The sequence below is a fragment of the Ambystoma mexicanum genome, chromosome 6q (assembly GCF_040938575.1).
Source record: "Ambystoma mexicanum isolate Mex_15411 chromosome 6q, UKY_AmexF1_1, whole genome shotgun sequence".
NCBI classification, from domain to species: Eukaryota; Metazoa; Chordata; class Amphibia; order Caudata; family Ambystomatidae; genus Ambystoma; species Ambystoma mexicanum.
In genome coordinates, this window is record NC_090937.1 from 379,974,516 (window position 1) to 380,000,035 (window position 25,520).

The 25,520-nt window shown below is 48.3% G+C and overlaps 1 protein-coding gene across 1 annotated transcript in view; it reads right to left on the bottom strand.

Moving 5' to 3' along the window:
* Nucleotides 1-25,520, bottom strand: part of LOC138516052 (THAP domain-containing protein 2-like) — a 152,718-nt gene that overhangs the window by 18,285 nt on the left and 108,913 nt on the right. The window contains exon 2 of the mRNA XM_069630864.1: nucleotides 15,074-15,263. Coding sequence (XP_069486965.1) covers nucleotides 15,074-15,263 — 190 coding nt within the window. The remainder of the gene's footprint in view (nucleotides 1-15,073; nucleotides 15,264-25,520) is intronic.

A 25,520-nucleotide genomic window follows, 5' to 3' on the forward strand; every position in this document is an offset into this window, starting at 1 on the left:
AAGCCATAGTGGACCCGGAGGGGGGAGGCTGAAAACAAAGAGGGGTCAGCACCCGGAAGAGGGGAACCAGGAGTGAACAAAGTAAAACTAGTAAACAAACTTTCATTGTTTTTGAAGGAACTTTTGTTTTGTCATTAAATACGTTAGACCAGTGGTCTTCAAAGTTTCTTGGCCGGGGCCCCCCTTTGCAAAATTTGGGCAGGTCGGGACCCCCGAGAAATGCCAAATGGACAGTATATATTGCGCGCCGTCACCTGCTCCCATCACAGTCGCTGGGCTCCCTCATCCCACTCCTACCCAGTCGCTGGTCTCTCCCCACCCCATCACACACCCTGGGCTCTCCTCACTCTGCCTCCCACCACTATCCCATGGTTCCCGCCCATTGTGCTCCCACCGTAGTCCCTGGGTTCCCCCCATCCCATTCCCAACACAGTCTGAGGGCCAGTGACGGCTGGTGATTTTTTTTAAGTGGAGGGGCATAACTATTTCCCCCAGAAATGCCATAGCGACCCGAGCATAGTGAGGGAGCCCGAACCAATAAAGGGGGTTTCGGGGGGGGGGGGGTTTCCCCCTGTGAATTTTTTAAAAATAATGGGTTAAAATGATGCATTGTAGAGCATACTTTTAACAAAAAAATGGGTAAATAGCCAAACAGTTTGCAATTGGTGCTGAGGGGCCCAGGGGGCAGGCATTGATATTGATATTTTATTTCTATCGCGCTCGTACACAAGTGTTTCAGAGCGCGACAAGGCAAGGGAGGGGAACAGAGAATAAAACAGTGATCTTACTAGGCCCAGTGACCTTGAGAACGTGCAAGTGCATGGGAGAGTGGAGGGGAAAAGTGCATGGAAGGGGGGAGAAGTGGAAAGTGCGAAGCAGAGGAGAAACAGATAAATAATAAATAAATCATAAAGGTAATAAATAAATCATAAAGGCAACAAACAGTGGTAGTGCAGCCAGCAATTTGCAAGTGCTACGTTTAAGGCAGAAGACAGGGTAGGTGCACAGTGCAAAGAGAGAACAGATCAGCAGGGGAGAGGGGGAGCGAAGGCAGAAGAAAAGAGGAAGGTCTTGAGGTGCTTCCGGAACCGGAGATGGTTTTCCTCATGTTTTAGAGTGGCAGGGCGGCTGTCCAGAGGGAGGCCCCAGCCGAAGACAGAGGTCTACCCCAGCTCGTTTCTTTGAAAAACGACTGACCCTGAGGGAGTTGGAGGTAGAGGAGCGAAGAGCTCGAGTGGGGATGTATTTGCAGAGGGATAGATGAAGGTATTTTGGACCCAGGCCCCAGAAAGCCTTGTGGACAATGCAGAGGGTTTTGAATGATAGATTTCCAGTAAAAAGATACCAGCCTTGTCCCCTGGGCCCCACTGGTCCGAACACAATAAACATGATTATGTGCGTATGCAAGGCGCTGCACATTCATACAGCAATCACTCTATCATTCACATGAGCATCCATCACCATACATACCATAAACATACACGCATCCATACACGTTTAAATAAAAACAATGAACATAAACGTACCTTCTGCATTGGCCTGCGTGTGGGTGCTGAAACGGCCTGCTCCAGGCTGCTCTGTCCGTATGTGCGAGGAGGTGCAGGAGCTCCCCCTCGGACATAAAGACATGCAGTGCCCCAGCCAGCATTTCCAATGAGCTATGCAATGCTGGCGAAGCAAAACGCCCCAGCACTTGCATGGCTCAGTGAGCATGTGCGGCTGGGGAACTAAACTGAATGTTTCCCTTGGACAGTTCAGTCAGCCCAGGAGCACTCCATTAGCTGGAAAAAGCAACTGAGGGAGTGCTCACCGTTTCACATGGGCTGGCCCCTTAGCTCCTCCATAATGGGTGAGGGGCCACTGGGTGGGCGCCCCCTCGCCATTATGGATGAGCCGCCAGGCTCGGACAGGCCTATAGGACAATGCCTGTACCAAAAATGTAAAATGCTAGTGTGGGCCAGTCAAAATGGGCCACCATTTTGGCCAATGTGGACCAGTTTGATGAGTTACTTAACTATGCAGTTAGTAATTTTGACCATTGTTGCTGAATATATCACAATTTACTTACATTTTAACACAACGCACCCCCTTGGGTACTATTTAAACAGTGGGCTTCATTACAACTCTGGCGGTAGCTGTGCCGGTAAAACCGGCACGGCTGCCGACAGAGTTGCATCCGGGTCCGGCACCTGCGAATGGGCAATTACCAGGTCATGGCGAGTTAGGCAGACCTGATAATTGCCCTGTAGGGCTCAATGGGAATGGGGAGCTCGGATGCACCGCCACCGTTAATAGCGGTGCCGGTGCATCCGACGAACTGTGCTCGCGGGTGCCATACGGTCTGCCAGGTCAGACCTGGCAGGCTGTCAGGCACCCGCGAGCACAACTCTCACTATGGCGGTACGGTAGCAAGGGTGCCGGTAGCTTACCGGCACCGTTGTTACCATACCACCATAGTTGTAATGAGGCCCAGTCTGTGACTAAAGGAATGAATATCCATTTACAACTGTGGGCCACTTTTTCATTGTTGCCTGAGACAGTTTCATGCTTCAACCCGACCATATGAGCCACCCCTGCCCGTTTCTTCCAATCTAAAAAATTATATATTTCATTCTCAGGGCCCCCCAGGGATGCACCCGCGGACCCCTAGTGGGCCGCGCCCCACAGTTTGAATACCGTTGCGTTAGACCCTCGAAGAAAAGAGACTTTCAAGAGGAACGAGACTTGGCCATCAACGGTCCTGATAGCTGCGAGTGGAACTGTTGACTTGTGCTGGAAAAGCTCGAGTGTGTACTGTGCGCCAAGATGCCATCTTAACCTGTGCTCAAAACGCAGGGAAGGGAGAGCCAAGCTACCACATCATGACATATTATTTGTGAACACTTTTTTCTTTTCTTGAAAACCATTCCATATCCTTTTTTGTATTAGTTGTAAGGTTTGTCAATAGGTTTCTTAGTATAGGCCCTTTTTATTTGACACAACGCCACAAAGACTGCCTTATTTTCATTTGATGGTTGATGTTTGCTCCCATCTTAGATTTAGGTTTAGATAAGGCGTTTTTCCAACCTGCATACAGTTTAATAAACACCCATGAACTGTGATCACGTGCGTCTGTCTTTACTGGTGCCACAATGAGTTCTTTACAGTGGGGACCAAAACCACCCACAACGACGTTGATGGGACACACTCAAGGTGTCAACGTTTTTCCATAGGAAATGTACTAAACCAAAGTAACTGGGAATACCCAGCCTGACAACGGGGAATATTCACAACATGTGAATCCATGAAAGATCCAATGCTGGAGAAAGAGATGAGCTCAAAGAGTCAGATGATAATAATGTCCAATGGCAGGCCAGGGGAGGGTTTAGACAGGGAGAACAGGGGTATATAAAACAGGCAGAGTGAGTGTGCGGGGAAGGGTGTGTGCAGTATTCCTGTTAAGATTAAGTAGTTGGGAGTATTTTACTCCCTATTTTTTTTAAGTTGATAGTAAAATGATTTTTTAGGGAATAAAAAAAGTAAGCCCCATTCCCAATGGGAGTATTTTTCATAAGCAAGTAAAAATAAGTTTTAACTATAAAACAGAAATGTATTTGTAATTAATATTTATTTGCATCTAGTTATTCATACTGTGAGAAACCTGAAGATGTCTCACTTGCTAGGCCCTGGGGATCTGTCATCCAGGTGGCCAGGACCCGGTCATCGCTATTGGATCCAGTTCCTTGGGGTGGACCAGTGAGGGAGGATCACCTGTATCGGGGGGTCCTCAGTGAGTGGAAGTGGGACACTGACGGGTCAGATGTGGTATCCCACTCTAACACCTTTTCCTCAACCTACCACATAGGCTACTCAAACACTCTACCCCCCCCTTTTCCGACGCAAACACTTCCGCATATCACTAAGGACGACGGACTAACACAAGCCATTTACCTAACATGTCCTAACCCAAGGGTCAGGCAAAGTCAGGCAATTGACCAGAACTGCACACACCCGATGGCGGTTTCCCTTCCCCACAATGATAAAAGGTGGAGCATGAGAGCACACTAAGAGCAAGGCAGACCGCACAACGAGAGAGCTAACTCAGCACAGCAGTTCAAGAGGAGGAGACGGACGGCGCGAACGGAGAGGATCACAAGGAGAGAAGCAACCTTGCCCTTTCCGACAAAGGCCTGCAAAACCTCTGCAGAAGAAATCTTAAGACCGCGAACAATAGTCAGCGTGTGTTGCAGCAGAAGTCAACGGTGCACAGGGCCCACCTCCGCTGATAACCAAGCCAAACGGTTCATCACAGCCGCTAAGTCGAGGGGATAGCCAATAAGAAATGGAACTGTGTTGAACGAAAGTAGCAAACAGCTAATTGAACTGTGACAGCACAAAGAATTGTTGATACCAGAAGGAGGAAAACAAGCAACAGAGTAGTCAGACAACATGTCAGTTCTTACTCGGGTAACTCTGGTTGATTACCCGATTCTTGATCCTTCCGTTACCAGAAGGCCTTGAGCAAGGCGAGAAAGGGGTCAAAGTGGTCATCCAGGAGTCCAGTAAAATCCTATGTACAGTCGAAAGTCTTTGACCGAAAGAGGATTGTGAAGCTAAGGGAAGTGAATCCTGCATCGTAAGAACTGATTGAGAAAATGTGCAATTGACAAAGTTGGCAAGAGTGAACCCGAAGGAGGGATGCCAATAGACAAGGGGTGAATTCTAAAGTCCTGATATACAGTGTGTTCACCAGAGTGAACTCGGCAGAGGGATATCCACAGTGAACTGTTTAAAAGGACATTACAATGGGACCCAGGGGTAGAAAACCACCACAAAGTCATAATAAATCCGACGGAGGGAGGCTGTCATTCAAGAGGGGTCTAAGCCCAGAAGAGGGGGGTCCCAGGGTGAGAAAGCATCACCCAAAATGCAACCAGAAAATAATTTTTGTTTTAGTACGTTGAACCTATCAGACCCTCGAAAACGAAACTACTGAAGTTCCTGATATCATTAGGAACTTTCTGTAGATCTGAGCCCGGAAGAGGGGGATCCAGAGGTGAAAAGACATCACCTGCTGTGTATACGGAAAATAACTTTTAGTTTAGTATTTTGAAACACATCAGGTCCTCAGAGGCAAGAGACTTTTTGTAGCCCTGATTGCTGAGAGCGGAACTGTTGGCTCGTGCTGGGATAGCTCGAGCGTGTACTGTGCTCCAGAATCCTACTTTGCCCCGTGCTGAAAACGTGGGGAAGGGAGACCCAGACTACCAGATCATGCCTTATTATTTGTTAACACTTCCTCCTTTCTTATGAACATTATCCCACACTTCTTTTTGTATTTAGTGTATGGATTGGCAATAGGTTTTATTTAGTATAGGCCCTTTTTTTGACAAGATGCCACAAGGACTGACTTATTGTTTGATATTCAAAGCTTGCTCCCATCTTAGATTTATGTTTAGATTAGGAGTTTTTCCTACCTATACAGTTTAATAAACACCCTTGAACTGTGATCACTTGTGTCTGTCTTCACTGTTGCCACCATGAGTTCCTTACAATACATATTAAAAGATACATTTTGACTGCTTCGTATCAGGCAGCAATAATAGAAGTGTGTTCCTGTGGCACTACGTGGACAACTGGTCAAACATATCAACAGAGGTGTGTGAGTGAAAGTAGAGAGAAGCTCCTATGTGTCAGTTTCCTATTTTTTGTTGGGAGCATTTTTAGTCCCTTATTTCTTTTTGGCAGTATTTGGCAATTTTTAGAGAGTAGAAGTGGCCGATAAACCCCTTTCTTGTAGGGCTGATCAGGTGGGGTTGGGTGCAGAGAAGGTGGACCACGAGAACAGAATACAGAGCAGTTGGAGGAGCTTTTTGCTGTGACTGGAGAAGATGAGGTACAGTGTTATGAGAGAGTAGTAACAATTGGGTTGTGTGTGTGTGTGAGTGAGTGGGAGACAGACTGAAGAGAGTTTTGAAAAATGAAAGGGAGAGTTTGAGAGTAGTTGTGAGAAATTGCTGTGTGCAAGTGTGTGAAATGGAAAAGGATTTGAGAGGCAGGAGGGCAGAGAAGGATACAAGCAGGGGTAGTGTTGGGAGTGGTACATCAAGGGAATTGGAGAGTGCAAACAGGAGAGGAGAAACTGAGTGGTAAGACCATGGGATTGCATGTGGGGAGAGGGAAAGAGAGAGATAAGACCAGGAAGCAGAGTATAGGCAGAGGGAAAGAACAATGGAAGAGGGAAGATAGGGGAAGCATAGGAGAACAGCAAGACCATCGGACGATGTGTGGAGAGAGAGACACCCAATATCCGGCGAAGGGACGAGAAGGAACAAGTTACTTACCTGTAACTGTTGTTCTCCAGCATGGGTCTGGCATGGATTCACATGCTCATGAATATTCCCCATCGTCAGGCTAAAGAAAAAATCTGTATCAGTTTCGTTTCTGATCTGTCTTTCATAGTAGTAACCAATCACTGATCTCTGCGTCATACTGACCACAGCCAATGACTGCCCTCTACCTAAGCCCCGCCTCTGGCAGCCATCTTCAGATTTGGTAGCACATGAAGTGGCAGTATGACCAAGTGAAGAGCCGCAGAGGGGTAGGCGGGAGGGTTCGCATGTGAATCCATGCCAGACCCATGCTGGAGAACAACAGTTACAGGTAAGTAACTTGTTCCTTCTCCAGCATGGGGTCTGGCATGGATTCACATGCTCATGAATAAAGAATATATAGCAGTACACACATGCACAACCACGGGAGGTGGCAAAGGCTCAACGTTAAGCATTACATCAAACTCAACATTAAGCAATTCTTACCTCCTCACCAGGCTCACCTGAGGCGAACAGGTTGCGCAGCACTGCTTGGCCGACCCTGGACTCCTCCCTGGAATCCCGATCGACGCAGTAGAATTTTGTGAAGGTATACGTCGACCTCCACGTAGCAGCCCTGCAGATGTCCAGCAAGGGCACACCAGATAGGAACACCGTGGTAGCTGCGATCGCTCTGGTGGAATGGGCTCTCGGACGGCCAGGCAGCGGTCGGTTTGCCAACCGATGACAGTACATGATACAGCCGGAGAGCCATCTGGAAATGGAGGCCTTTGAGAGAGCCTTCCCCAGATCGACAGGTCCAAAGTTCACAAAAAGTTGTGACGTCTTCCGAAAACTCTTTGTGCGGTCCACGTAGAACTTCAGCGCTCTAGCCACATCCAGCGAGTGCAAAGTCCTTTCGGCCGGCGACGAAGGCGACGGGAAGAAAACAGGCAACACCAAGGGTTCGTTGAGGTGAAAGTCCGACGGCACCTTGGGCATGAAGGAGGGGTGCGTCCTGAGCACTACCCTCGTGTCGTGAAAAGTCAAGTACGGGGGCTTGCAGGAAAGGGCCTGGATCTCTCCCACTCTTCGTGCGGAGGTGATGGCCATGAGAAACGCTGTTTTCCACGACAAGAACTTCAACGGAGCCGAGTGCAGAGGCTCGAACGGAGGTCCCATGAGCTTGGTCAGCACCACGTTGAGCTCCCACGCCGGGGCCGGAGCCTTCACCGGCGGGAATGATCTGAACAGTCCCTTCATGAATTCTTTCATCAGACGATGAGACCACAAAGACGTCCGCCCCGTGGTTCTGGTGTATCGGGAGATCGCAGCAAGATGAATCTTGATGGACGCGTGCGCCAGTCCAGCCTTGGCCAGCGTCAGAAGGTACGGCAGTACCTGGGGAGCCGTAATCCGTAGAGGGTTAATCTTCTGTGCGTGGCACCAGACAGAGAACCTCTTCCATTTGTGTCCATAGCATTTAAGAGTTGAGGACGCCCTGGCCTTTGCAAGAACCTCTCTGCAATCGGCCGGTATGTCGTATCCTCCAAACTCTAACGCTGCAGGAGCCAGGCCTGCAAGTTCAGCGACTTCGGGTCGTGATGGAGGATGGCGCCTCCTTCCCTGGAGAGAAGATACGCATCCACTGGCAGCTTGATTGACGGGGACGCTGACAAGTCCAGAAGGTCCGGGAACCATATCTGCCTTGGCCACGCAGGTGCGACGAGGATCATCCTGCACCGTGACCTCTTGAGCTGATTGATGAGCCGGATCAGCAATGGCAATGGAGGGAACGCGTATAGAAACAGGCCCTCCCAGGGGAACGAGAAAGCATCGCCCATGCTCCTCGGCTGGGGAAACCTGCTGGCGAACCTCCGGCATTTGGAGTTTGTCGCTGTCGCGAACAGATCGATCTGGGGTGTGCCCCACCGTCGGAAGAGGCGGTCCACTAGATCCTGTCGTAGTTCCCACTCGTGGCACGAGCGCAGCTCTCTGCTGAGCGAGTCGGCGATGGTGTTTTTTATCCCTGCCAGATGAAACGGCACCAGAAACATCCCTTGGGCGACGGCCCAATGCCACAGATCCTGCGCCCCCTTGGACAGGGCTGGGCATCTGGTCCTGCCCTGCTTCCTGATGTAGAACATGGTGGTGGTGTTGTCGGTGAAGATCCTCACCACCTTGCCCTTGAGGGACGGAAGAAAGGACCTGATGGCCCAAAACACTGCACGGAGCTCCAGGACGTTGATATGGAGAGACTTCTCCGTCGGAAGCCAAAGGCCTCTCGCGTGCAGATTTTCGGTGTGCGCTCCCCACCCTTCCAGGGAGGCATCCGTGGTCACCGTCTCCTGGTGGCCGGGGATCTGGAAGTCCATGTCCGCTGTCAGATGCGCGCGGGTGCCCCACCACCGGATCGCTCGTCGGAAACTCTCGTCGAGTGTGATCCTCTCCTCGAAGCTGCCCGTCGTCTGGATCCAACGCGCGTCCAGGAACTCCTGCAATGGGCGCATCCGGACCCTGCACAGGCGGATGAGATAAATGCAAGAAGACATCATTCCGAGGATGGGACTTGATGGACCTCACCCTGGCCGCGTCCGCAGCCAGCATCCGCTGCACCTTGCCCAAGATGGCCCTCGTCCTTTCCTCCGACGGAGAGGCCAGAAGCGACACTGTGTCGAGCTTCGCTCCCAGAAACAGTGCGTCTTGCGCGGGTACCAGGTGGGACTTGGCGTAGTTTATGGAGAATCCCAGGTCCGTGAGTAGTTGGACGGTCCTTGCCGTGTGCTCCACGGCGAGCTCCTTCGTCTTTGCTCGGATGAGCCAGTCGTCCAGGTGGGGGTGGACGTGGATCCCCTCTCGGCGCAGCTGCGCCGCCACCGGTGCGAGGCACTTGGTGAACACCCTGGGTGCCGACCTCAATCCGAAGGGAAGGGCTGGGCTTTGAACTGGTAGTGACGTCCTTGGACCACGAACCTGAGAAACTTTCGGTGTCCCTTTAGGATGGGAATATGGAAGTAGGCATCCTCCAAATCCAACGACGACAGGAAATCGCCCTCCTCCAGTTGACCCAGGACGTGGGTGACCATCCGGAACTTCTGTGCCTTGATGAATTTGTTCAGTCGTCGTAGGTCCAGGATGGGATGCCATCGTCCCGTCTTCTTCTTCACGAGGAAGTATCTTGAGTAAACTCCGGAGCCCCGAAGCCTCTTTGGGACGAGCTCGATGGCGCCCTTCTTGAGCATCGCCTTTACCTCCAAGAGAAGTTGAGGGACGTGATGTTCTTTCCTGGCCACAGGGGGGACGCGCGGGCACCTCTTTAGAAACTCGAGCGCATGACCCTGAGCTAGGGCGTCCAGCACCCACCGGTCGGTGGAGATGGACTCCCACACGCTGACGAAGCACGCCAGCCGGCCTCCCACCGGGGTGCTTCAGTGGGGGCCCGACCCCACGGCCGGTTCAGTCCTGCTTCGAGGAGGCTTTGCCGCCTTGTCCTCCTTGGCGACGACAGCGGGGTCCGCCTGACTTGCCTCGTCCCCTGTAAGCTTCCTGTGACGACGAACGGGCCGCTTGATGGTAGGTTGAAAATCCGCCGCTGGAACCTTTGGAGGCACCCTGTTTGCCTCCGCCGCTCCGAAAGGGCGGCCGCCGCTGCTGGAGAACCCCAAGAGCCCAGGCCGTCTCTGTGTCCGCCTTGATGGCTTGAAGGGAATCGTCCACTGTTTTCCCAAACAGGTTGTTTCCGTCGAACGGCATGTCCAAGACTCTGGTCTGCACGTCCTGACGGAAGTCTGTAGCCTTGAGCCATCCACGCCGCCTAAGGCACACGACGTTGCCCAACTGGCGAAATCCAGTATCAGCGATGTCTGTCGCAATCGTAATGGCGTGGTCCGACGCCACCTCTCCTTCCTGCAAGATCTCTAGGGCTTCCGCCCTCTTGTCGTCTGGTAGGAAGTCCAGCAGGGGGGCCGCCTTAATCGTCGTCGCTGCCGACGAGATGACTCTGCGTCCCATCGTGTCTAATTTCTTTCCCTCGCCGTCCAGCGGGGAGGTCGACGTAGAGGCCGCACCCCCCCCCCCGCTTTCTTCCTGGCCGCCGCAGAGACGACCGAGTCCGGGGTCGGCTGTGCCCGAAGGCACAAGGGGGCCGCGTCCGGGACCCGGTACTTCTTCTCGTACCGATCCCTTCTAGCCGGCGTCGTGGATGGGTTCTTGAGGAGGGCGAGGCCCTCATCCCAAATATCGTCTAGTAGAGGTACAGCGAGGACCGTCTTCCTCTTGGCCTCGCGCCGTTGATAAAGGAAACCTTCCTTCTTCTTCTCTTCCGGGCAGAGCTGGAAAAGCTCGGATGCCCTGGCGATCATGGAGTGAAACGATCCAATCTCGTCGGGCGGGAAAGCCCGGGTGGGAGGTGACGACGGGAGATCCTCGTCGTAAACCTCGTTGTCTGTACCCGTCGCGGCCATGTCAGTCCCCGTATCATCCCCACGTGTCGTGGACGGGGAGGAGGGCTGAACAGGGCGCGATGGCTGAAAAGGAGGTGGAGGATGAATCCTTCTTCTCTTAGGGGAGGGCTCCCAGAAGGGCCTGGCTCCGGGTCCCCCGTCGGGAGCGGTTCCTCCGTTGGTGGTAACGGCAGTCTCGTCCTTATCTCCGAGCATAAGGACTGTATAGCCAACAAAATGGCCGCCAAGTTGTCTTGCGGCACTGGTTGAGGGGAGTCCGAAGGGCAGTCAGGAGCCCCGTCGGCACCCTCGACATTCTCGCCGTCTCCTACGTCGGGGTCCCTGCCGACGGGCTGGTCTTCTTCCACGCCAACGCCGTGGCTTAAGACTTCGATCAGCTCCTCCTCAGAGGAGGAGGCCGAATCCACGACGACCTCCTGCCCCCCCTTTTTCTTCTCCGTCGGAGGTTTCAAGGGGGTCCTGTCGATGGGCATGAAAGAGGACTCCCTCCGCGGTGGCAGGGAGACTCTGGGCCCCGAGGTCGCCACCACTGGTGTAGCCTCCACAGGCTGAGCCAGGGCCGCCGCGACTGTCTCGATAGAGTCCTTGGCCGGGTGGATTAAGGCTTTCACCACCTTAGGGGCGCTCACCGCCTTCTCCTTGGGGGGAGTTTCACCGCCTCGCTCCCCCTCCGATGGGGCCTTCGAGCTCGACCGGGGTCTCTCCAGGAGCTTTGCCGGGTGCGTGGCCTTCCTCTTACCCGAGCCAGAGCGTTGGCTCGTGGTTGATGGCGCCGGGGAGGATGCGCCCTGCCTGGCGCCTGTAGAGCCAGACCGTTCGGCGCTCCCGGTGCCAGCGGACTCGCGGTGCTTGGCCTTCTGTTGGACCCCCGTCGCCGGGGCGCCCTCAAAGGTCTTAGAAGACCGCTCGGACTTCTTCTTCTTCTTCTTCTCGCCTGATGGGCTCTTTCCTTCCAGCCAGTTGGCGAGACGTTGATGGCGGTCCTTCAAGGTCCGCTCCGACATATTGCCGCAAAACGCACAGTCCTTCTCCACGTGCGTCTTGTCCTCATGTAGGCAGTAAAGGCAAAGGGAGTGTTCGTCCTCAAAGACATTCTGAAGCTGGCATCCAGGGCAGACCCTGAACAGCTTTCCGGGCGTCGAGCTTCCCTTCTCCTGGGCCATGTCCGAGATGGGCCTGAGAAACTTCCGGAGTCCTCCAAAAGCGTGGCTCAACGAAATCTTCACCCTTGAGGGGCGTAGATGAATCCGACACGGGTCCCCGTTAATCGGATGAAGAAACGGTGGAGCTTGAGGCTCTTTTGACCGAAAAAAGAGAAATTTTTCTGAGAAAACACGTGAAAAAAAAGCACTAACGCTCGAGAGCAATAGCACGAGGATCCCAACACTTGAACGTGTGGTAAAAATCTGAAGTTGGCTGCCAGAGGCGGGGCTTAGGTAGAGGGCAGTCATTGGCTGTGGTCAGTATGACGCAGAGATCGGTTACTACTACGAAAGACAGATCAGAAACAAAACTGATACTGATTTTTTCTTTACCGAGGATTCCCAGCCTGACAACGGGAATATTCATGAGCATGTGAATCCGTGCCAGACCCCATGCTGGAGAATATATAGAATCAGACAGGCTGTAGAGGAAAAAGGCCCATGCCAGGCTAACAGAACTATAAGCGAAACATAAACACTGTGGAGGGGTGAATCTGCAACAAAGACCCAACAAGGGGGTGGGGACGGGGGGCATGAAATACCGGCCAGGGCTGCGGAACCAAGTAAACCAAAGAAGGCTGGGAATTGTGATAACCCAAGAATGGATGAAGAACCAGACGGTACACGCCAGAACAAGAGAACTAGGAATCTAAGGGAGACTGGAACACCCTGGAGGGGTAAACAAAAAATAGAATTAAAAAAGGACTAAACCCTGCTGTAGCCCCAGATTGACTGATCGACAAATACAAGTACTGCAATTAAGGACTCAACTTTTTTAATTGGGCACAAAATTGGCGCACATAATTGGGCACAAAATTGGCGAGGAGTTCAGGAATACCCTTTTCTAGAAAACCAATTTGAACTGCACTAGCAGGCTAAGGCCTGAGCTACAGAGAGAGAGACCGGAGTAACAATTGGGTGGGGGTCACGCACCAGTCACCCCAAACCAGGAGGTGGGAGTAAAAAGTCTCCTCCAGGAGAAGGTATATTTTCTTTGTTGATAGTGGTAGGGTCAGTCAGTAGGATAGAATAGGTTTTGACAGAGAACTAAGTTAATTTTTGTAAGACATCCTGACGAGCAACCGTTTGTTATTTTCCACAATAGGCAACCACCATCGAAGAAAGCAACTGTCTCTGGCGGTTTCCAGAGACGGTTGCTTCATGGGTTGTTAACAACCACTGCAGTCGCTATCGTCAACACACTAATGCAGATGGGACCTTTAGACCATTGGAAAGGACGATTTTTTCCATTCAGAGATTTCCAAGTTAGAGGGGTCAGAGCCAGAGGAGCAGAAAGGCAAAGCAGCTGCTGTCGGTGGCTACCAAGGATACAGGGTCCCCACATCTTCCTCAGTCACAGGATCCTGCTTCCGAGGAGGGGTCGCATTGGTGAAACCCTCTCGATTAGCAGATATTGAATAAACGTTGAAGAAAGTGCACCAGAGAGAAGTCTGCCACTGAAGATGGACCAGGAAGGAGAGTTTGTCTTTGCGCTTATAGGATCTGTGGTAGCAGAGCCTCTGGAGCTTCGCAAATAAGCAGAGAAACAACCAGACCGCTAGCCTGGGGCCCTGTGGAGAGCATTGTCAGGTTGTTTCAGCTCAGAGTCTTCAGGGCACCCGCTTCTGGGTCTAGCAATGCAGTCACGGTCAGGACGGCATTGCTGAGTGAAGGCCTTGGAGTTGTGATACAGTTGTCCCCATGACATTAGGGGAAAAGAGCGACGCAGATGGTTCCTTCTGGTCATTGGAGAAGCAGAGCTTCACCATCTGATTCTTTGGGACGTCAATGAGTGCTGGTGCAGAGCTTCGGTCCTTCCACCCGCAGCCGGCCTTCCAATGTTGCTACGTTTAGAGATCCAGGTGCAGACAAGGCGAGTGGGCAAGGGGGACTTCTTTCATCTCCCTCGGATGCAATGAGAGAACACTGCAATCCAAACAGAGGGATGGTCAGCCAATGGCAGACTATCCCTTCAAGCACACACATGCATTCTGTAAAAGGTCTCTCATACAAAAGGGATGAATCCACACTGTCGCAGTCTGGTATCTGCATGCCAATCAACAATGGGTTCAGGCCAGTGATGAAAGATGGCCACCTTCTTTCCGATACACAACGAGGAACATGGGATAGTCATGTGACTCCACCCAGTTCTTCGAGGCAAACACATCTACAACCTCTATTTTAATGAATTGAGAAGGGGGTATAACAAGCACCCTGCCAAGTAAAATTGGGTACACCCAGTGGAACCATTTTGCACAGGTGAAAAAAACACCAGTTTAGCCACATGACTAACAAAGAGAGGTTACTTTCTCTTGGGAGTCTAAGGCGTACCCATGCCTTAGGAGTCATAAGGACTTGTTCAAGCACAAAAACACAAAGCCGCGCTCAGTCAGACTTGAGGGGATTAGGCCTGGCTGGGAGAAAAACCTGTCACAACCTATGGAAAATGTACAGGGGGCTACCGCACATGGTAAAAGTGGACTTTCTACTTAAAATCTGCATTTTCCAATAAACAAGCACTGTCCGATATGGGAACTCGGACATCAAATACCAGACATTAGATGCTGCCCAATTGGGTAGATACTCATCTACAATTCAGCCATGATCACTAACGTGATGTGAAGCCTCTCCTTCCTCAGATCATGGAACTGGGTTGAAGCCGAAAGCACTTGAGCATTAGAAGTGATTGTATGTTCTTAATGCTACTCCTTCATGCATTTTTCCAAAGAAATCTCAAATTGTTTGTGGATACTGTTTGGTGGCAACATGTGGGAGACACCTCAAACAGAGTGTGTGTGTGGGGAGGTTGGGGACACATCCTTGCACCCTCTCCCGCCCCCAAACTGGAGACATCCACAAGGAAACCTGAACAGAAGGGTTTACAATCATCAATTTACAGTTGTCAATATGTGACTGTACACATCACACTTTCTGGGGCAAATTAAACATTCAACCACAAACATTTACATCACGCAGTGGTTCTGTCATGTTTGGAAACTATTTGCTCGTTTTCTTTTGAATGAATGTGTGCATTTAGTCTCTTGTTAGAATGCAGTCCAAATTAGCTGCTCAAATTATGTGAAGGGGAGATAAGTGCTGTTACTGTCATTTCATATACCTGAACATTTTCTGGAAAAGAAAATATTGTTGGCACAGCATTGGCTCGTAAACGGATAGTCTGTCCGGTTCTATCAAACCATGAGTCTTCAAAGTGCTTGGAACACAAAAAAGTATGCCGACTTGGTGCGTAATTCTTCCTGTTCAGGTGCCACAACCATTCTTTTCTTCTCTCTGCATCTAATGGGAACCTAGAAAACACAATTAAACAGATTTGTAAAATGTCAAGCAAGGTGAATGCAGAGGAAATGCACGAAACGCTGTAGCTACAGATATTACCCATCAAAACAACATTGTCTATTTGTTCTGGGGTTGCATTTACATATTTTAAACCAATTTGGACATACACATCAAATCTTTTTGAATACACACCTCTGTTAAGATACCACATTTTCCTTTTGAAATCATTATTTTGAGAGACAGGATTGCTGTACCATTATGAAAGAATGGATATGCGACTCACATTTCACCAACAAACACTACAAAAATGGTTGCCTGTTGAGGGGTTCTACTTATTTGGTCAGCTCCTAAATTTCGATTGCATAGTGAACTGGATATCCCAGCTTGCCATTATCTATGTCCCTTATTGAGTGGTTCTGCTGGTTTAGCCAGCTCCTAAATTTAGATTGCTTAGTGGACTGGATATCCCATCTTCCCAATATCTTAGCAGCAGAGTTGATACAAAGATCTCACCAAATAGGGATAGTGATCAATGAGTATAATAAATAATTTGAGTGGGAAGGTCTATGTGATGTTCTAAGAAAAAACATGTTTCTAATACACCAATCAAGTGGCACAGCCCTCCTATATAATAATTGGGTGTGCCATTTAGAACAAGTTTGGATTTGATGCGCTAATAGAAGATCGGGACTTGATGAAGATGCATTAGAGAATGATACAGTAGCTGTACCTTATTCATGAAATGTCAGATAGGGCTGGGAAATTGCTTCTGGAGCACTTGGCGGCAAATCGAGTTTGGACAGGCAAGCAAATTAGACTTTAACTCCTCTTGACATCTTAGCACTATTGAACGTTTCGACTTCAAGCTTGATGTCTTAGCACTATTGAAAGTTTCGACTTCAAGCGCAGGACAAGGCCCATTTAATGGGTATGGAAATAATACACAGAGTGGAAAGCGGGCATGATCATCTCAATGGCTTGATGAGGTGGTTCAGATCTGTTCCAGTCAATAACACTTCTCTCGCAACTGTGAATGTGTCACTTGTGACCTCACATACCTGGATAAATTGGGGGACAGAGGGAGATTGAGTCTACAGAAGTCACATCACAACCGAATTTTGGGCAAAAATAAGTGCTGCATGTTGCCAAATAGGCCAATTATTTGACTTCAAGTGGCAACATTTTAAAACTTTTCAAATCCTTACTGAAGCATGCAAGATTTAAAAACGCTTAGAATGATAGTTATTCTCCAAAGGGGTGTCACTGGTGTGCTTGGAAACTGAATCTGCACTATTATTTCATAATTGAAGTAAGACTGAATGATCATTGACAGACATATTCAATTCACTTGACAAAGAGCACACAACACAGTAATTCGTAATGCCAATAAGGATGGTATTTGCTCAACATGGTGACACTGTGTGTCGAAAGAGAGGAAGTGCACTTTGTGTTCATTGGGGAAGCTGTGATGCACTTGGTCTGTCCAATGTAGAATTTGTTTTCACTTTTACTAGTATTGACCTCATTTCTAAGTACCGTCAACGTAAAGTGATTTGCCAGGATATTATTTAAGTGGAAGAGTTGAAAGATTGTAAAATTGAGGAGGGAGGAAGCAGACAAACTATCCACTAGACCCAGGGTCTGCAACGTTTGTGTCTCCAAATATTTTGGACTACAACTCCCATCAGCTCTAGCCAAGACAGTCAATGACGAGGGACCATGGAAGTTGCAGCCCAAAACAGCTGGAGAGCTACATGTTGCAAACTCTTGCACTGGGCCATATTTTGGTGTGGGATTGGCAGTTGGCCTGGGCCTTCCCCACCCAAGGTAATGCTCAGCGTGTAGGGCATCCTGTTCGGCTTTCTGATGGCCCCTGAGGTCGTTCTGTAGCCTGTTCCTAAGGACTCTTCGGATTTTGTAAGTTACACGAACAGAGGTACTGGAAGTTAATGAGTTGCCTTGTGCCACCTTAAGTGGTCATGCGGAAAAGCTGCAAGAGTGTAATTTGTGAAACAGCACACAATTTGGGGTGATAGAGTCAATTGTTGTTGACAAGGCAACTTCCACCAAGGGCATAGAAGCTTGATTTGCTGTTTTTTAAATGTCGGTTTGTGGATAAATATGGCGCTGCATTTCCCCAAGGATGAATCTGCAACTGTTGTAATAACATTTCTAACAAAATGAGCAATTCATAAAACGTCCAGAAATGTTTTAATATTTGCAATTTATAAAAAAGAAAAAAATGCAATATATCTTTAAACTATCACATTATGTAGAGGCACAGTTAATTAAGGAGCTAGGCAGAGTGAGAAAAATGTCGCTTTATCTTTGGGTCCAACAATCTCGTCACCCTGAAGATGAAGAGTCAAGAAGAGTGTGCATACATTACCATCATATTGATAAACCACAGCGCAAGTTCAACCTAGTCCCCTCTGGCTCATGGATGAATGCCTCCTCAGGTTGAAATATATGTGATATGTAACATCCAGGCATCTCTTGTGTGTGTTACTGCTGATTAATGAAGCGTGGGTTTGCTGCTCAGTGGCCTTGTGGCACTATTGCTTGAACTATAAATTAGTCGAAAGGAATGTGTTGGTCAATGTCTTCGGGAATGTGCCAAAGTCCAGGTGACATTCTAAAGGACACTGTCAGCAGAACAGCATTTCGGAGGGTAGTTGCCTGCACAACAAAGGCACTACCTCACATCTTGGATTTCTTAACACAGCAAAGTGGTAACCCTGCGAGTGGATTGCAGATGCCATGCTCATTTATAAAGTTGGACGTGTCTCCTTACGAAAGCACTACCTTACCAATAGAATGCGTTATGGGTGACTAATGCAGGTTGATTGTAAAGTGTTTTGTCTACACTGCGCCAGTAAGGATATGAGTAGAAGACCCTGCTCAAGATTAAATGTGGCCATTTAAAGTAAACCATCATGGACTTCAGTCTACATAGTGTTGAGAAAAGGTTATCAACACTTCATTGCTGAAGTTGTCCAGGTTATCTGTGGTTTATTCTTAGCAGATAATTTTTTAGTTAGATATCCTGGTATACTCACAAGATTTAAAGCAACATATTCTAGAAGTTCTAAAAAGATGAAGGAAACATCACCTACACGTCAAAAAACTCAGAAGTGCCACTTTTATACTAAGAAGATCTGGTTAATCTGATACTTTTCTACACCAAGAGGAGTACAGATGACCACAGAGAAGGGCAAGCTGTTGTGGAATGGCCAACACCTCCCTCTATCATGGGCATACAGCAAACCTTAGGCTTTGCTACCTTTTTTTGACATTTTGAAAAGGACTTCTCCACCCTGGTATGACCCTGGGCTGATCTCAATAGGAAGTGCTCAAAATGCGTTTGAACTCCTTCAAGGAAGCCTTCGGCACCCCATCCCCTTTGTATTTGAAGCAGACACATCCAAGTAAATGTTATATTCTCAAAATAAGTAAAAACTATATATAACACCCAGTTACCTTCCATTATGATGATTCAACCCTGCAGAATGGTCTTATTTAAAATAAGGAGCGATAGACATCAAAGATGGATTCACCAGACAGACATTATCTCGAATACACCATCCACCCGGTGGAGGTGTTGAGAGTGATTACAAATCATGACTTTCATAAAAGAAGCAGGACTCCAAAACCTCTGTCACACCATCTGCACCTCCTCAGAGGTATTCTTCCTTTCCTCTCCATCCCCCAGAAGCTCAGTGTCTCCAGAGCTCTGGTTCTCTCTAGGCTGGACTATTGCAACAGCCTCTTTCTAAATCTGCCTGCTTCCATTATCCGCCCTCTGCATCTCATCCAGAACAGGACTGCAAGACTTGCCCTTGGCCTCAAGCCCAGGGATCGTATCTCTTCAGGACTGAAATCTCTGCACTGGCTCCCAGGGTGTATTGTGTTTTAGGATTTTTAGGTTTTTCAGGTCATGCTTTGGTTCTATGTCAATTTTTGAAGGACGCACATAAAAAAAAGACAGATTTATTTTGGCCGTTTATGTGTGGCCTTCAAAAAGCTGAAATTGCATGAATTTGGGGGGTTTCACCACCCAAAACCCCTTTCCTCCTTTGTCCCACTTCCTCACCTCAAACATACCCACTCAATCGCCCACAACATTAACAGACACACACACACACACACACACACACACACACACACACACACACACACACACACACAGGCAAACAGTTACATGTACCCCCTGCCCCTCTGCCTTCACTAACATTCCTTTTACACACACACCAATAGTCACCCAAACACTCACCTGAAGTCTCGGACTCCCGCGACTCCTACTCTGGGTCCTGCCCTGCCCGTCAGTCTCTGTGTGCACTCGTGGGCATCACAGGGGCTGACAGTCCGATTTAGAAAGATAGAGCGGTCTTTTATCAGTCTTTTTTTTTAAATCGATCATCAATTGATATTTTCACTTAATACCCATGCTTTCCTAGTAGTATAATGTAAATAGGCTAGACCAGAATATCAAGACTAGTTAGTATAATTTAGTTTTATTAGGAGAGAACGAATATGCCAGTTAACTGCTGTGGCTTGTGCCTTAATAATTCTTGAGAAGATAGGAATTGTCTGTGTGCGCTGCTAAAATTCTTCTGAGAGCTGCTCAGAAGGGAGCTGGGCAAGCGCACATGTGCTGAGCTTGGAGGGAACATTGCTCAGGAGCGAGGAGCGCTCCTTTCCCAACCGCCGCGGCCCACGGCAAGCAGTTTGATGGACCGAACGAACCAGAGGAAGCAGGAGACCAGGAGGCAGCAGAGCTAGCGTATGCATATGCAATGCCCAGTGAGTTCACTAGTGTTGTGTAACCCCTGAACATTCCATGATCTCCCGCTGGCCCGGTCTAATCATTTTGAATACTGAAATGATGTAAAGAAAATGAATTGGCAGAATAATAAACACTTTGAGTACCAAACTGATACTAACACGCTAAGGTGGCAGAATAATAAGAACTTTGGGAACAGAAAAGAAATATATCATTGTACTTAAAAAGGTTAGAGTTATTGCCAAAGCCAAGAGAGGGCAATTAAGAAGCAAATTGTTTGCAAACCCTATTGCCAGAGTGTGAAAGAAGCAATAGTTGGAACTGACCTAAACAAGCAAGTAGAGCGAGTGGGAGAAACAGCCATTATCAGCACTTGGATGATATAAGTGTGGGAAAACAAGAGTGGCAGGAAAGCTGTCCTCCTGATAGAAAGTATTCAGGAGTAGAGGAGTATAACCTGAATTGCATGTGGCAATCACAAGTGTGGAACAAACAGTGCCAATGTGTTTCATGTCTTCACAGAATAAGTAGTTAAAACGGATGTTGTGGAAAGACACAATACTTTGCTAAATTGTTTGAAGTAAAGCTTTAACATAGAAGTACTTGTAATATTTAGGGGTTTCATGGAGTCCTGGCAGGCAAGTATACCAGCGCAAGGGCCTTTGTAGTATTAGACCTGGCAGGTGAGTGGACCAGGTAGAAGTAATTGAAGTACTGTGCTGTGGTTAAAGATTGTGAAAAAGAAGAACTGGCAAGACCATTAAAGTATATTCTGAACGGTTGTGGAATCATCCTGACAAATCATTATTGCTGATGCAAGTATTTTGTGAACTGTTGTGGAACCATCCTGACAAGAGCACTTTTGTTGATACAGACGAACTGTGGAAGTACACCTGTTTTCTGAAAAGAAGTGTGTTGAACTCTGTCAAAAGCGGAGAGATAAATACTAGTTGAACATTTTGAACTGTTGGTCAAGTCCAAGTGAGAGATTTGTTGGAGCAAGAAGATCTTTATTAGAACGTTTTTGCAAGACAGATCTTTCCTATTTTGAACTGTTGATTGAACATCCTGTTGGAATCTGGGGAAGAGGATCTCACCCAGGTTACAAGGAGAAACAGTTATCAGGTTTTGAACATAACTGTTATTTATGTTATATTTCAAATGCCATACACCACCCTGTTAAGTTTGTTGTATGTATACGTGTGAGGGACAGATTCATTTTGTAAGAGTGTTTCCTTTAGTTTACTTTGATAGGCAGGGAAATCCTCGTCACAGTAGGGATAATGAGGTATTTGTTAAACCCCTTTGGAGTTCATAAAATTGCATCGGATTAAACACCTTTACCAAGTTGTCCGCCTCACATTTCTGACCCCTCACACTCCTCTTTGGGGAGAAGGGAGGAAGTTCCTGGATTTGTCACAAAATTGTCCAATGACCATGATTTTTTATTTGGAGGAAGCTCACAAAGGAAAGCGCTTCTACGCAAAAATCACTTGGACGATGAACGGAGAGATTGCTTGACAACAGGTACTGAGCATCAATATCGCATATTACACTGAACGTCAAGATTGCGCAAGGACGTTTCGGAATGAGGTTGCCTGGCAACGAGGCTGCAAAACAGGCATCAGGTAAAAGTGGCTGTGTAAGAGTAAAGGAAGCAATGAAGAAATTAAACAAGCATCAGGTTAAATGTGGCTGTGTGGGAACTACAGAAGAGAAGAAGGTGACAAATAAAAAAGAAGAGTAAGCATAAGAATATTTCAGGATAATAATAATGTGGATGTTGCATGTGTTGTAGCATGGATAGCTGGTAGTACACACAACCAAAAGAAAGAGAAGCGGTTTAACAGGGAAGTGGTTGTCTGGAGGCCTGTGAACATGAGTTATGGCTAATATACAGGGACAGGCCCTCTTTCTTCAAACAGCTGAAGAAACACAAACACAATGGATGAACTGGAAGGAAGGCTTAAGATACAAAAGGGAATCTTACCTGTCATGTGCCAGGTTGCCACCATAGCCGCATAGTATGTATTGCTTGGGGCATGAAGGACAAAGCATATATAAAAAGTTCCCTGAAGCCGACAGAACAGGAAAGGGAAGGACTTCATTCATTTGAAATTAGCATACTTAAACTGGACAGCCATTTTACAGTTAAGGAGAATAAAATCCTTGCTGCATACCATTTTGCCACAAGGTAACAAAAAAAGGGGAGTCCATAGAAGATTTCATAACAGCCTTGCTTTAGTTAGCAAATAAGTGTGGTTTTGGGCACTGCAAAAAAGAATATTTGAGAGATCAGCGAATGATCAAGTGTGCCAATAACAAGGTGAGGGAGACACTTTGGCGTGAAGGAGATTTCACTTGGAAGGAGCCACTGAGGTGGCAAAAGATAGTAGAACATGGCAAGAGTTATATTAAAGAATTGGATCCAGAAGCTAGTAAGATTGCAGGAAAAAATATAATAGACAAAAATCACAAAAGCAGTAAAGAAATGTCCAGAATGGCATTCAAGAAAATAAGTGATATTGAAGTGCCCAAAAAGAGTAAAGTAGACATTAGAAATTGTGGAGCAAAGAGTTGCTTTAGATTTGGCAGATTGAAGAATTTGGCTTATGATAAGGGATGTTTTGCCACTCAAAAAAGCCGTAGGGAGGGTTGACAGAAGGGGCACTTCTCAAAATGTTACAAAATGTTACACACAATGGGCCATTAACAGTAGAACAGTAGAACAGTACATGAGATCACATCCTTGAGTGCCACAAGCCTGGCTTGTGATACTAGCTGAGAGGGTGATGAAATATCTACACAGTTAGTGCAGGTAATGCCAAGCGTAAAAAAGATCTAAGCCATGTTCAACGATCAAGGTGGATGGAGCGGGAATTGAAATGTTAACAGACAGTGGAGCAGACTATTCACTTGTCAATGTGAACACATGGAGTAAGACAATAAAATGTACATTATATAAAACCAAGATGACAGGTAATACATATGGAGAAGTACCCATAGAGATTCTAGGCAGGTTTGAAGGCAAGCTACAATTCAAAGATCCAGAAATCAGGGGTGTGATTCTTGTTATGAAGAAAGTTGCTATTATGGGATGCACAAGCTGACCTAGGAATCAAATTGGACCCTTCGCTTCCAGAACAAATTCTCTCAGTGGGAATAGCGAATAAGGTAGAAGAAGTAGTAGAAGATGTGTTTAAGAATAAGATTGGATGTCTTAAGGTTTTTATGCATTTAAACAAATTGAAGGGTGGCGGAATACTATTAGGGGCTAAGGTCAGGATGACTCTGTTAGCCTTAAAAGCAGAAGTTTAGGATTCCAAGATGGCTAACGGAGAGTGAAGTCCCACTTCTCTGTGCTGCGTGCAGACCAATAGAAAGGTGGAAACATAGCAAGCTGTGAAGGTGGAAGAGAGTAGATTAGCTCTGCCGACGTGGATCGTAGCTGCAGAACAACAGGAGAGCGAAAGGCACGGGTACGGGTACTCCACCCCGCGCATGAGATGCGGGCAACTGCCCCAAGAGTGAGACGGCACAGGGTTGGCGAGAGAGGACTCGCCGACTTCAAGGTTGGAGAAGTGCTGGTACCTCTGTGTGAGAGGAGAGGATGGGCCCGGCGACCCAGGCGCATTGTGAAGCAGAGCACATGCAATGGAAGGTGGGCCCCTGAAGGGAAGCGGGCCAGCAAAGGACTGAGGCCGACCAGAGGTCTGCAGAGACGATGGCACCGGAGTGGTCTGGGGCGAAGAGGTGAGCTTTTGGAAGGGCGAGCAGAAAACGGATCAAAAGGGGATGCGGCGGTCCCTAAACAACATTGCGGCAGTAAAGAAGGTGACAGCGCAGCACGGTAGTGGAGTGCCTTGCCTAGAGGACGCATTAGGGGGATAAAGTGTACTGCCGATGCGAGGAGGCCGGGTGTGCCGTGGGGGGAGTGCTGGATCCGGCCCCCTGGGAACAGGATAACATAAGAGCCAGGTGGCACCCACGGGGCTCCACCCCCTCCTTTATCCCCCAGCAGCGAGAGAAAGAAGTGCTTCCATTAGCCGCACCACACAAAGGGAAATCCCCACAAAGGGGTTAAGCAGGAGGGACCCAAAGGCACGAGTTTGCCAGGCAGAAGAAAGACAGCCCAGTTTGGGGAGACAAGGAGGGGGTGCCTTGTACTTGGGGATCCGGCACCTCTGGGGCATCAGAGGAGTCAGAAAGCTCCTTGGAGGCGATGGAGAGGGAGCTGCAGCAAGACCGATACTGAAGAGGGAAAATTGCCAAACAACGGTATCAGCTGTAACCATCTTGGAACTGTGATAAACCCCCTGGATAGAGTCACAGGGGCTGCAAAAGCAAACACATAGGAGACCCCGGTAAGGGCTGCGGGACCTACGGTGAGTTCACAAAGATGCCAAGAGGTAAAGGGAAACAGTCTGCAGCACTACAAGGAGGAAAAAAGCTCCCAAAAAGGGGCCAATTGTAACGGTGCTGGTAGCAAAATTCATAAGGAAACTCAGCAAGCGAGGCAGAAAAACTACACAAAAGGGGGTGAGGGTCCCTGTAAGAACAGTGATATGGCACTCAGCAAGAAAGACCTGAAGGGCAATGAGGAGAGGATGACGGTGACCTTTCAGGACCAAATGGCGAGCTTGAAAGAAGAACTAAAAAGCTCCTTGAAAGGGGTTAGAGAAGAAATAAACGCAATGGGGAACAGGAGGTTCCATGTAATAATGTCGCCACAAAAATCTCGCCATGCAAAAATATCACCGATATTTGTGGCGCGATATTGCCCCTGTCCCCATATATATGGTCACCCATATAATATCGCCACAACCTATTTAAGGCGACCATATATATGGGGATAATATTAACTGATACCGAACAGGGGAGCAGGGCCTGTCCAAAATGTCCAATGATGTCTGGCAAAACTCTGATCTGCTGGAACAAATAGCTACAGCAACACGCAATTTGAAAATCCAAGCGGAGGACCTCAAGAACCGATCTAGAAGGTCGAACATAAGAATAAAAGGCTTAGCCAAGACAACCATTGAAGCAGACCTGAAATCAGTTGTACAACAGTGTTTCACAACCCTCCCGACAGACTCTGTCCCAGAGAACATTCAGATAGACCTCATTCACAGTGTCAGCCCCAGAGGTTCAGGGCCGGGAGACAGACCGAGAGATGTGCTGGTGGCACTGGCCTCCTATGAAGAGAAGGAAGCGATCCACGAGCAACTAGGGGACAGACGGCCATCTCAATAAACAGATCCCAAGTCCTCCTGTACCAAGACTTGGCTGTGTCTTCACTACAGAAAAGGGCAATGGGACCAGTGACGAAGGCGCTAATGAATAACCAAATCCCCTACAAATGGACATTCCCTTTCGGCCTACTGTTCTCTTGGGAGGAAAACAACACAGGGGTGCCACGTGCACAGAAGGCCTCTCGATCCTGGGAATAGAGGAGGCCAATGAATCGGAGGAGATGCTGGAGGAA